General features: G+C 45.3%; 1 protein-coding gene across 4 annotated transcripts in view; it reads right to left on the bottom strand.

The window, feature by feature from the left end:
* SNX16 (sorting nexin 16) overlaps positions 1-5,457 on the bottom strand; it is a 29,669-nt gene extending 24,212 nt beyond the window's left edge. For 2 of the 4 annotated variants that reach the window (XM_075415931.1, XM_075415935.1), the window contains exons 1-2: positions 5,377-5,457; positions 809-1,272 (exon numbers count right to left, since the gene is read on the bottom strand). In XM_075415931.1, the coding sequence (XP_075272046.1) occupies positions 809-1,180 (372 nt within the window). In that variant the 5' untranslated portion in view covers positions 1,181-1,272; positions 5,377-5,457. Of the gene's footprint in view, positions 1-808; positions 1,273-4,407; positions 4,479-4,564; positions 4,702-5,376 lie in introns of those variants that run through there. The other 2 variants (XM_075415933.1, XM_075415934.1) reach the window with 2 other exon arrangements.
* Between the last annotated feature and the right edge of the window lie 8,081 nt (positions 5,458-13,538).

Here is a 13,538-nt window from a genome sequence, read left to right as displayed (position 1 = left end):
AAAAAATTTGTCTGCTATTTCCTTCTCCTCACCTATCTGAGATTAATGTTGCTCTCCTGAAGTAGCATAATAAATGATTAGTAACAAACAACTTCCATCAGTCCCACAAACATTGCTGAATTATCTCAAAGAAATGCTTCAACCACATGCACAAAAACAAATGCAGAAATACCTTAATATATTTATGGCATGTAAAAAACCTGAATTGCTAGCTACAGTACACTGAGAAATATCAATACAAATCAGTTAGGCTGGTGTTCGGTCATGAGATACTGCATATGTGACATCTCACTCTGATGTTTTCAGAACGGATTTCCCCATATTAGAAACTAGACCTAGCAATGCAAGATACAAACTATGCATTTGCACTTCTATTCAAATGTTGTATGTTATCCATAACTGTAAAAGGCAAGTATCGGAGTGTCTTTATCATTCATTTCAAATAAAAGACCACATTTTATTTAAGGTGTTTAACTATCTGGAACTTCCAGAAGTTCTATTTCACAAGGAATTGTAACTTTGCTAGGAATTCCTGATTTTTCCAGCAGAAATTGTTATCTGGAGTAGAATGAATCCTTCTATTCCATGTACACAATCACAGGAGAAACTACTTCTGAGTCTCAATTTTCCCACCTGTATAATGGCAATAATATTTTCCTGTCAGATGGCAGTACTTCGAAGCTAAATTGCTGTTTATAAAGTACCCCAACAACCCTGAACTGCAGGATTAATTACTGAAAGAGAATACAAAGTACATTCAATCATTATGTTGTCATTACAGGACAAACTACACTGTCTCCAAACTTACAGTGAATTTTGCCCTTTCCTCCATGACCTCATAACCCAGTATAGTAGGCGTGGACGGTCGATCTTCCCAGCTTCTGGAATCTGTATTCTCCTCTATTTCTTCTACGGGCTGAGTACAGTATTCTATGGATGTGTCCACGCCCGTAAATTTAGTCCTAACAAGCGGACTACTACACACAGATGACGTAGAACCAGTCTGGTCAGGCACACTCATCTTCTTAAAACTACCAATTGTAGAGTCCTCCAGTTGTCCTTTTGAGGAGCTGGAACTCGTTGAGATGCTCCCAAAAGAAGAACTTCTTTGGTTTCTGTTTGTAAAGCTGGATGATGAACTTGCGATAGGAATAGGAACAGGAACGTATGGTGTTGCCATCCTTCACGAAAAAAAACCTCAGTTTTCGGTCCAGAAGTTTAAGGTTCATTCACCGTATAAGCCATGTTTTCTCTTTCTTTCAAGAACAGTACCTAAAGTGAAGGACAGAAAATGTCATAATTTTCAAGTGAAAGCAACACTAAGATACTGCTTTGGAAGAATCTATATCAGCATTGAAATGGTACATAGCAGTATGGATGGTTAAATATTTTCACAAGGAATTTGGCTTCATATAAAACGCTGCTTTTAAATTATACATCTACAATTTGATGGACAGCTTTACAGGAGTTCTCTGCCTTTCACAGCTACTAAAATTAAAATGACAGAAAGTGAAAGTAAGATTACAAAAGAGAAAAATCTTTTTGTCCTTTATGATTTAAGTGCTATTTTGTTTTATTGAAAAAGTCAGCAACTTTCAGGCATATCTAAGCATCTGGTGTAGTTTTAGTGACTATTTCGTATAAACAGTACCACAGCTTTTTTCAGAATTTCTTCTGTAAGATGTCCGGAGCAGACTACATGAGCCAAACATGCATACAACAACATGCACGACATGAATCAAAAGACAACACAGTAAACGACTTAGGTGGAAAACATATTTGGATATATTACATATTCACTGAAGTATAATAGATCTGTTTTCAAGGCGAAACATTTTTTCAAAACAACTCTGTCGCATATAATGCTGCAGACAGTTGTAACAATGTTAACTGGGCACATTTTCTGCAGCTTGAATTGGAGCAATTAAGTTTTACAAGCAGGCACATCAAAAGCAGTGTTGTAATAGCAGCTAGTTTTCCATTCCAGCAGATTAAAAAGGAAAAAAAAAGTTCAGGGAAAAAAAGATATATAAAAGATCTAGTACTTTTTCTTCAAGAAAACCATTTTAAGCCAAAATTATTCTTTTGTGTGCGTGTGTGCACATTTTTAAAAAAAGCAAAAGAAAATTAAGACAGCAGTATCAAACTGCCAAAAAAGCACCATCTCTTCATTTGTAAAAAGTACCCAAAGAAGAGTTCTTGCAAGATACAAATCAGATGCCACCTCTTTGGATTAACAGGACTTGAGTCACCACCTGTTTCTCCCAAGAGTACGCCAATCAACCATGAGGCTGTAGGCAGCTGTGAAATGGGAAGTGGTCAGCCTGATTCATTTCATATACATAATCAATCATCTACTGAAGCAAAAACCAAACGAGCTTCCTAATTGCCAGGGTGAAGGGACGCTTTCATTCTCTTGCTCTGAATAAATCTTAGAGAACATGAATAAGGAAATAAATACGAAATGAACCAGCATCACACACTGTATGTCTCAGGGAAAGCTCAGGGAACTTGACCAACAAGAACAATTTCAAACTGGCAGCTGCTCGTCGGGAGCACCTCTGCTTTACCGTGGGATGACACCGGACACTCGGCAGCATCCAAAGAAGCAGAAATGTCCATATCGTAAACCCCTGCTGACTGACTTTGCTGGTCAGGTGCAGAATTTGGGCTACCCAGCAGCTTCTATTGTAGCACAGTCCTGTGCTTGGTTGTGTCCCTTAACCCCACGTGTCAGACAGCTGACCTGCTTCAGCCTCACATAGTTTGAAAGAAGCAAGTCACAGCTGTCTTGGAGACAAGACATTCTTCTGGAGCTCAACCAAGATCTAAATCCCTATTTCCACCTGTATCTCAGTAAGTGAATCTGTTTTCTGCCTTGAACAATAAACTTTGCAATAACATTGTTTAGTAGAGGTAGAAATAGCAAGATATAAAGTATTCTCTGGTAGGTTTTCTCTAGCAATATTCTCATCTGTATAAAACACTGAACAAGGTAACTCCTTTTTCACTTGCCACTTTAGTGACTCTTCCATGTTACCAGCACAAGGCATTGAGAGCATTTCCCTGCAGAATGCCCCACCCAGCTATGTTCTTGGCAGGTGTGGGATTAAACCCCTATAAACAGAAAATCCCAATTGAGTCCAGGTTTGCAACAAATCAAAGGATCCGTAAATCTTAAAAAAAGTGGTTATCATCTTCTGCTACATGACTTTATGAATCTGAACCAGCAAAGGAACAAAGGCCAACATCTCAGAATGTGGTGAAGTTCATGCAGGAGTTCATGGAATTTTGAAAAGAAAAAAGCCTTTGCTTTTCAGCACTTTTTGGAAAACAACAACAACAAAAAAACCAATACTTGTGATCAGTGTCTTTCCTAGAAGAACTTCTTTCTTCAAAGTGAAATGCCAGTCAAAATCTTACTATCTTGAACTTACATACCTACTACTACTCTTAAAATCACATGCACTACTGAAAGGCAAAAACTACCTATATCAGCAATATAAACAGCTCAACACAAACCGACCTGCAGAGTTAAGCACTTGGTGTTAACAGTCCAACATCTACACTCTACATGCTTCAGCAGCTTTTATGTCAGACTAGCTGTGATTTGGTACCACTGACTGAATGCTTGTTAGGAGCTGGACTGCATTAGGTCTGCTCCCAGCGTACATTTTCTGGTTTAGTTTCTTTCGTACTCTGCAAGCCCATCCCAAATTGTGAGCTGATGCATATTGAATGGTCATGATCACGGTGTTTGCTTCTAAAGGGCATTCTTGACTCGATCTGGCACAGTAAACACAGCTATAGATAAAGAGGCTCATGCTACCAGTGTCACACCCAGATTCCTATAACTCTGAAGAGTAACAGAGGTGTCAGGTCAAGTGAGCAAAGGGCATTTTGGTGTTTTTATTTCTGTCAAGAAAACAAAAAAAGAAACAACAAATATATCTAAAATATTTACAAGGCATGAATCACAACAGGGTTTAAAAACACATCAAATTGCACTTTATGAAGGCTAAACATTTGAAAAAGACTACAATGCTCAAATGAGGGTCACAACCAAGAATAAACTAGAACCAGGCTTCACTACAGACTGGTCTCACAAGTCACTGCACCACACCAACTTTCAGAACAAGCAGGTCGCTCACGACACCCAAGAGAGAATCCAGTAACTGCACTCTCTTTCTTCTCTAGGTATTTACTTCCTTCACTTTTCATTAGAGATTTCTTTCCTGTTCAGGACCTGTATTCGGCTCAGTTTGATCCCCAACTGAAACTCAAGAACGAAATAGTAAGCAGAGAACTTCTGCTGGAAGTACTGAACGGCTCGATCTGCAACCGGTCAGCGCAGGGTCCCAGGAACCCCTCCGCCCCACGCCGCGAACCGGGGCGACGCCAACTCACCCCGCCAGGTGCTCACAACAGCCACCTCCCTCCTCGCGGGTGAAGCAAACCGGTTGCAACAAAACCACTCGCAAAGGGTTTGCCGCCCGCTCGCAGCTGTCGCCGTCCCAAACCCTGTCGAGCCAGGGTAACAGATTAGAAAGAAAACAACCCTTACTCAACAGTTCTAGCGGGACTGAGCAGACTCCCAGCTACGCAACACCGCGGTGCGGGTGCACGCGGCACGTCTCCGTCCGGACAGCGAGGGGATGCCGGCCTCGGCTGCGCGGGGCCGAGGCGCTGCCGCGGACTGCCAGCTGGAGAACCAGGGGAATATTTACGCAGGCAGCCTCCTGAGTTAGGTTTGGTTTTTTAAAAAAAAATTAACAGTTTCGTGCCCACTTCAGCCAAGTTACTCAACAGCCCATTTCCCCTGGCTCAGAACCGGGGCCCACCCGTCCCGCCAGCTCCCACCCCCACAGCCGGCGGGACCCAACGACGGGCGGCAGCTGCCTCTCCCGGCCAGCCCCCCGCGACTGGCGCCGAGCCCGCTGCGAGCGCGGCCCCAGTCCCGCCGCTCCCTTATACGTAACTTCGGGAGCGGCCGGCGGCAGCGGAGGGGCCGGGCGGTGACAGGCACAGCCGGTCCGGCCGCCTAGTCCGCCAGGTGCCCCAGTGGGGCCGGCCTCCGACCCGCCCGCGAGGCGCCGCGCCCCGCCCCCGGGGAGGGGGGACCGGCCCCGGCCGCGCCGCTGCACGCGCGGCGCCCCCCTCCGGCGGGGGCCGGCGCCACCGCCCGCGGCCGCCTCCGCACAGGCGCGCGGCAGCTGCGCCACCGGCCGGCGAGGCGCGGCGAGGCGAGGCGAGGCGAGGCGGGGGCCGGCCGTGCCCGGGGCGGGGCTCCGCTCCCAGCCCGAGCCCCCTCACCGCCCACCGCCCTCCGTCCCTCCGGCTGCCTGCGGCCCGGCTCGCCCCTTCCCGTCCGCTCACCTGCTCGCCGCCGCGCTCGCCTCCCGCCGCCGCGCCAACGGCCGCCCGTCCCCACCTCGGCCGGCACCGCCCCTCCGCGCGCCGAACGGGAGTCGCGCGGCTCCCCCGGGTCGGGAGGGGCGGGGCAGCGGGCTGGCACCTGCGGCGCGTGGCGGGACCACAAGCCCCGGCGCGCCCCGCCCGCCGGCAGCGCCTTCGTTTCCCGGCAGGCAGCGCGCGGCGGCGCGCAGGGGCGGTGGGGGCCGGCGGGGGCCGGCCGCGTTGCATCTCGGGTGCCGTAGTTCCGCGGTGCCCGCTGGGACCTGTAGTTCCTCGGGGCCGGGCATGTCGCCGGAGGGCGGCTGGGCCTCGGCGGCGGCCCTCACCGCTGCGGGCCCAGGGCCTCCGACCTCCTCCCGCCGCCAAGGGGAGGGGGAGCGGGGCGGGAAGCGGCCCGCGGGCAGGCAGAGGCGGCGGGCCTTCGCCCTCATGGAACCCCGGGAACTCCGCCAAGCGCGGGGTGCTGACGTCATGTCGCGGAACAGCAGCGTGACGTCCCGGTGTATCGCGAGGTGCGTTCGCACGGCGCCGTGGCGGGCCGTGTGATGTTTCACGGATAAAAGTGATGAGGCACTTTGCCGGGGGGTTGGAGGGAGGATCCCTGTTCTTAAGTCGCGGTGGAAATAAAGCAGTATATCTCGCTATCCGATCGTGACCTGTGCACCTAAACAGGAGAACGGTGTTCTGGGGAGGGCACAATTTGTGTTAAAAGGTACATTTTCTTTATAACACTGTTATCGTAAAGGCCTTAGCACAGCTGGAATTGCAGGACTTCGCTGCTTATTTAGGGTAAGATACAGGGAAGCGTTTGAAACCTTTGCCCGCAAGCTGCCCAGGAGAGGCTTTAAATCCAGGGAACCGTCCTTGGGGGAGGTAAGAGCACTCCTAGCAGACTGCTTGTTAGGACTTGGCTAGCGTTAGGTGGTTCTGGCCAAAAAGTAGTGTCAGAAAGTAACCTGTCTTTCATTATAATACATTGTAATGCTGAAAATCACACCTGCTGGGGGAAGGACCCCCGCTCCCCTACTCACTGCACATGCACAGGGTGAAAATGCTGACCAGGTGTTGTGTACATGATGTAACCGGTTGGCAGCATGGGGCTGCCCTGTGGGCTGAAACTTACTGATAAGAAATTGAATAAAGGAATGCCTGCTTTGATACGTGGTGTGCATGCTAGGAGGAAATATCCCCCGTGCAGCCGGCGATGCCATGAATCATAGAATCACAGAATCGTAGAATGGTTTGGGTTGGAAGGGACCTTAAAGATCATCTGCTTCCAACCCCCCTGCCATGAGCAGGGACACCTTTCACTAGACCAGGTTGCTCAGAGCTCCACCCAACCTGGCCTTGAAGAATGCTCGTTTTCTAAAATTTTTCTAAAAGAGAGTCTTTGTTTTTGCTGACTTATGGTATCAACATCACGTAAAAATGCGACGCCTAGGATTTCTGAGAAAGTCCGTTGAGTCCTCCTCCGGAGGTTACCACGCGCCTGGATTTCTGGGATTGCCTCCACCCCTCCCACCCCGGTCTTTTTTCTGGAAGGTACTTGAGTGCTTTGGGATTTCAGGGTGTCGGCAGCCTGCTAGGACAGTAGCTGTGAGTGCTGCCCAACACGCGGCTCGTGTTCGTGGGTCTGGAAGCCATTAGATGCTTCCAGAAAACATTGCACCTCCTGTTCAAATACTGCACAACTCGTTTATAATAAACGTGATGCTTTCTGCAGGATGTGGGCATGCAAATGGTGTAGCAGGGCTACTATGCTGGTAAGGTGATCTGAGCTGCGACTGCAAACAGTGGCGCAGGCCCGTTGCGTTACCCCTGTCAGCAGACACTGCTCTGGAGGCTGCTGTTACCACCCGAGTGTAATTCTGCTGCTGCTGGAATTACATTCTTAGGGCCTTAGGGAATTCTTGTTCTTTGTTTTTTCCTGTGTCATATTGCTTAAGCAATGCATCACACTGTTTGGAATTAATTTTTGAGCTTCGTGGGGTTTATGGATGTTGGTCTTTCCATCAGTTTTCTCAGATTTGGCAGGGTAGCTAGCATTCATCCTGCGTAAAATTAATAGATTTGAAAAGTGTTTGGGAATGACTAAGTGAGAAGCCGTGCCATGGGGAACTTTTTTGGATCTAATTCTCTCGTTAAATTCCTAATTCTGCTTTAAATATGTAGTAGTCAGAAGAGATAATACACTGGATTTTTTAAATGTGTTACATTAATGCATATATTAAGTCAGAAGGAATTTAATCAGTTACAGTTTGAAAATTGCACTGCCAAACCTCAGCTGATAAGCTGAGCACATAACTATTAGGAACTTTAAACTTTGTCTCACTCAAGATGAAAATGTCCTCTCACATACAGCAGCAGAGAAGAAAAAACTGCTAGAAACAAGATAATCCTAACTTCCAGTTGTTCAGGACAGTTTTTTCTGTAGTAGTTGATAATCTCTGAGCATTACAATAATTTAGTTGTATATTCTATTTTTTTTTTACTGTAAACAGTTATTTTTAAATTTTTTTTACTTATACCAAGCTACTTTTTAAAAACAAATTAGATATTTTTCACCTCTAGAAATATTTGGTAGTTGTAAATGCATGGTTTTTGGTCTGTTAGTCAGCTATCCTAACAGCTTGTGACTTGATGTTTATTGTACAGGTTAACATCAAATTTTTAACAGCCCCCCCGACAATAGTGAGGTCAGTTTGCACTATGACACTGTCGATTAAGCAAGAGTCCTGTCCCAAATCCTTTGAAGAGAACAGGACGTTTTTTGTCACGGCCGAGCAGGTGTAGGAGCGAGGCATGAGGCTGCATTTCTTTGGTCGTTTGCAAATTCCAAGGAAGTCAGTGGGATTTTTCTGATTCCTGCTGAGGAATGTGGGCTCAGGGCCTTCGCATCACGAGGCGCTGCTTACCCACGAAGTCATCAGGAATGACTGTTGCTTCACTGGGGTGGGGGAGACTATGCAGGGTTAAGGTGAATTAAAACTGTGTCTGTGCCTTTCCTGGTTTTCTGTCTGTAGTAGTTCTTCCCCGTGTGCTCCGGCCGTAGCAATCCGTGAAGCTTTGAGACTGCCTTGCTTCGGCTGCGAGCAGAAAATCTTGGGTTAAGCAGAAAATCTGTGGCTCTCACTGCGGGCTGGATGAGCCACCCTGTGGCAATGCCGCGCGTTTCACCTGCACCGAGTCGAAAGGGAAAAAAAACTGGTCGCTGAACGTGTGAGAGGCTGGGAAGTATTTGCTGGACTGCCCGGGAAAGTATTCGCTGTTTTTTTTCTGCACACATTGGTACCAGATGCCACCCATGTTCTGCCTCCATCCGCTAGTTGTTTGGTCTTCCAGGGGATTGGTGTATATTATAGGCCTGATCAAGATCCATCAGGCCATCATAATCCTTTGTGCCAAAGACAAGATTTTGCTAATGGTGGCTGGTTAGCTAGCTTAATTTAACCTTGTTTAGGGGCTAGGGCTTGCAGGATGAGAAAAACCTATTAACATAAAAGAACTTAATGCAACCTCTGTGAACTTCCCAGCACTTTCTCTGCTGGGAGGAAGAATGCAGGAACTGCCAATTGTGTAACCCTGGTGGTCCAGCAATTCGATCTTCTGTTTTAAAAAGAAATACAAATAATCCTATAGATGAGAACTCTGGGATAATCTGTTATTGAATTAAATGTAGCTTCTGCTACATTATGAGGCATAAGGCAATATGTTTTCAAAGTCCCACCTGCCATCATGATCAGGTAAAACACTGAGGGCGGATTTTCAATCAGGTTATGGGATTTAGGCACTCAAATCTCATTACATTTAATTGGATCCAGTCACTCAAATTCCACTGTGTTTTAGAGTAATTCAGTCATTCAGTCCCATTATGTTTCAGTGAGATTTGGGCCCATCTCTCTCGGGATACTGTGAAATGTATGGGTTGGAGGATATTTGTTTTACGACAAAAAAAAGCCAGTTTAGTTTCTCAGCTCTAGAGTCTTCAGCATTAGAAATGATGGAGTTTCTTCTACAGGCTGGGAGCCGACAAGCTGGAAAGCAACATTGCAGAAGAGGGCCTTGGGGGTCCTGGTGGACACCACATTGAACATGAACCAGCAATGTGCCCTGGCAGCAAAGAAGGCTAGTGGTGTCCTGGGCTGCATTAGAAGGAGTATTGCCGGCAGGCTGAGGGAAGTGATCCTTCCCCTCTGCTTAGCAATGTTGAATAACATCTGGAGTGCTGTGTCCAGTTGTGGGCTCCCCAGTAGAAGAGAGATACAGACATACTGGAGCAAGTGCAGCAAAGGGCTGTGATGATGATTGCGGACTTGGAGCATCCGACAATGAGGAGAAACTGAGAGAGCTGTTGTTCGGTCTGGAGGAGAGAAGATTCAGGAGTGTCTTACCCAGGTGCAGAAATACCTGGTGGGAAGGTGCGAAGAAGTTGGAGCCATGCTCTTCTCAGTGGTGCACAGTGGCAGGACAAGAGTCAGAGGGCACAAGCGGAAATACAGAAAATTCCATTTAAACATACGAAAGCACATTTTACTGTGAGGGGGATCAAACACTGGAATAGGTTTCCCAGAGAGGTAGTTGCTTGATGATATTTAAAACCTGGCTGGACATGGCCCTGAGCAACCTGCTCTAGCTGACCCTGCTTTAGGCAGGGGCTGGACTAGACTCCCTTGCAACCTCAACTCTTCTGTGATTCCATGAGCTCAAAGGCCCACTGTCCTGCTGTTGCTGCGGAACAAAAAGATGCCAGACACAGTTTCTATTTCAGTTTTCTTAAAAGTATCTACTCTTCAAAGACTATGGGAACAAAATTTGTCATTTGCTGTTGTGTGATAACCTAAAATTCACCTTGTTGCAAGCTGACAGGCAATCTCTGAATGTACTTTCTGCTATTTTTTTCTGAATAAGGCTTTTTTTCCCTTCTTTTTTCCTCCCTGTAATCAATGTGAAAAGAAAAGAAAATTGTAAGGAAAACCCAGGGAGCAGAGAATAAAGAACTGTTGTTAATTGAATAGTAGACTACATGGTTTCTTTTCAATCTAAATAAAATTATTGTGGCAGAAATTTCAAGCATTTTGATTGATGAGTCATAGTCACGTGCAATAATAACTTCCTTACATGCATTTGAAGCTTCAAGTTTAAAAACGGTTAGTTTGACCTTAGCTGGAAGAGGGGGTCTAAATGTTCTTTGTTTTACATCATTGAAACATTGACTCACTTTCCTTGCAGTGAAGAGGTGGTTCTTTCCCAATAATAGCCTTTTGGACGCAATGGTACCCTGCACTGTAATTTGATGTGACACAGCTTCTGGTCCTTTGATGCAGCCTTTGTAGAAAGTTTTTGTTTTCCCTCCTAATGCTCTGCAGCTTGCTGTTTTGTATGGCACAATATATTTTAGTATTGATCTGTGAGAGGTCTGAAAAGTATTTCTTTCTCTGCAGGGTAAAGAAGAAACTTGGTCTTGTTAAAATACGAGTGGTCACACAAACGGGACAGACTCTGTTCACCGTTTCACAGGTTTCTGTGTGACCGTGGACAAATCGCTTCAATTTCACTGTACTGTTGATTCCCGGGTTTTGCTGTAGGCTCATTAAACAAGCTAGCAAAGTTACAGTGAATATAATCTTCTTCTAAGTCTGGAAGGCATCACTATTACTTGCACAACCCTGTGTTCTGAATTTAAGGTGATGCTTGTCTTTCCCGCACAACACAGCTCTGTTACAATGCGTTCCTTCTGCACGCAATTGCTCGTACAGCCCTGTAAAGGGCAGTGTTCATTAACTGTATCCTGTGCACAAAGGATGTGAGTCTCATTGTTTTTAACAGTAATACAGAAACCTTTCCATTTATTTCCAAAGTTCAAATAGCAGCAGTGGTGTGAAACAGCTTTGTCTTGGAGAAACACGTGGCGCATTGGTATGGAAATGAGCACGCCCTGTGCTTCAGTGAGAGCCAAGGGTGGCGGTGCTCGGTGGTGCCACACTGAAGTGAGCCTCTGCGCTGTGCTCGGCTGGTGTTCAGCTAGCCAAAATTCTAGCAGTGTTTCCTTCTCTATTAGGGGTAGACCTGGAAATAACTGCTATACTTGACATCATTGCATGTAAAGTTGGATAGAATCATACTTTATCCCTTTTCTTGTGAAGTCGCAACACGTAGTTAGTTATTTTTGGATGAACATTACACAATTATGTATTTCACTTACAGTAAAAACACCAGATAGTTTTGACTTTTGGCTTTGAAGAAGAAACAAATCTCTGTCCTTCAGAAGGACTCGATCTGTTGCTTTCTGTTTATTTAGCCTTATAGTCTTTTTCTGTTTCAACTCCACCTTGTGAATTGCAATTCAAAAGTATGTTGCACACTGACATGTTAATTTAGCACTAACATTTGCAGGCTATTCTAGGGCTGGAGGCTACTGTTTAGTGATTATTATTATTGCTGTCTTGCAGAGCCCAGAAGTGTGCTAAATGTTTGCAGACATATAGAAAAAAATCATTATTTTCTGGATGGATTTGTAACTTGATATTGAACAGGATGAAACAAATGATGATAACAAATATTTCAGGCAGAAGTTGGTAAGAGAGAACAAGGGTTATCACATGAAGATCAATCACTTACTCATTTTAGGCCTTGACATAGAATTTTTTATTATCAAAGAGTATTTATTGAGATGGATGATTATATGGCACAAAGACTCTTTTAGGAGAGATGAGCTCTGGTGGAAATGCCTCAGCTGATGTCAGCTGCAGCAAGTTTCGCTGCCTGAGTGTGGTAGGAAACCTCCAAATCGCAGAAACTGAGAGGCAGGTCCACGGCACTGTGTATTTTGCACCGCTTGTCTCGCTGTCCTTCGGACACGGTCTCAGCGGCTGGAATGCCCATCCCTTCCTTCTGGACTGTCCGCGTGTCTTATTTCCCAGTGAATGTAAGAATATGGGAGGGAAGCAGAGGGTGGGATGGTCCCAACATGCAGGTAGGACACAGCCACATCTCACACCCTCATCCAAGACTGGGCAAGAGCTCCCAGGTACCACAGCTTAGACTTAGTAATAGATACCTGGAATGTCCTTTCACCTAGAAACCTGGACACAATCGGTCACTAGCATATTGAAGTGTTCCCGCAAACTCAATAATTTTAAACAAAGGGGAAAATTAGACACTTGGATGAGTGAATAACATCTTTGATGCATTGATTTGGAAGGCAGTCTTTAATATGCCACTTGAATGAAAGCATTGCTGTGGCTGGATGTCATGGAAACCGCAGGCATTACAAGTGTAGGGTGAGGTGGCAAAAAGCATAAGGCGGTTGTAAGAAAGGTAAGCAAATATCAGATGGATTTTTGCTGTCGGAACTGTCACAGATGTTTCTAATGTGATATAGTATGTGATGAAACACAGTCAAAATGGTCAGTTTTTAAAAAGAAATCAATATTGCTTTTCATCATTACAGGCATGAATACCCACATCCCCACAAAAGCATACTACTTCTGTAATTTAAAAATGAATTTAGTTGTGATGGTGTTAATTTCATTGCAATAAGTGTTCCTAAATGGTCTGATGTGTTGGCCTGACTCCCTTACTGTATGATATTAAGGATGTGAAGTTTTAGCATGATGACCTTGGCCTACTAAGTCCATAGCTGCCACTGAAAACAATCTTTTAATAAAGGCACAGATAAAAGGAGGAAAGGTAATTAGAGCATTTGAAGTTTTGAAATATACATTTTAAAATAAAATCTGTAACTATAAAAAGACATAATACAATAAAAAGTAAAAAATTTTCATTTCACCAGCATCCCCTAATTGCTTTCCTTTTTGTATAAAAAGATTTTAGAAGGAAGTACTTCCCCCTTTTAAACTATGTTATAGCTGGTATTAAAGACTTTATCAAATGTCTTTTTTGGAAAAAGAAATTTTTATCTGAGGTGGATTCAAGCAATTCCTTTTCCTAAGTTTACCATAGAATGGTTTGGGTCGGAAAGGACCTTAAAGATCGTCTAGTTCCAACCCCCGTGCCATGAGCAGGGACATCTTCCACCAGACCAGGTTGCTCAAAGCCCCATCCAACCTGGCCTTGAACACTTCCAGGGAGGGGGCAACCACAGCTTCTCTGGGCAACTTGTG

Source organism: Opisthocomus hoazin, chromosome 3 (assembly GCF_030867145.1).
Source record: "Opisthocomus hoazin isolate bOpiHoa1 chromosome 3, bOpiHoa1.hap1, whole genome shotgun sequence".
NCBI lineage: Eukaryota > Metazoa > Chordata > Aves > Opisthocomiformes > Opisthocomidae > Opisthocomus > Opisthocomus hoazin.
This window is presented reverse-complemented; position numbering and strand designations above follow the sequence as displayed.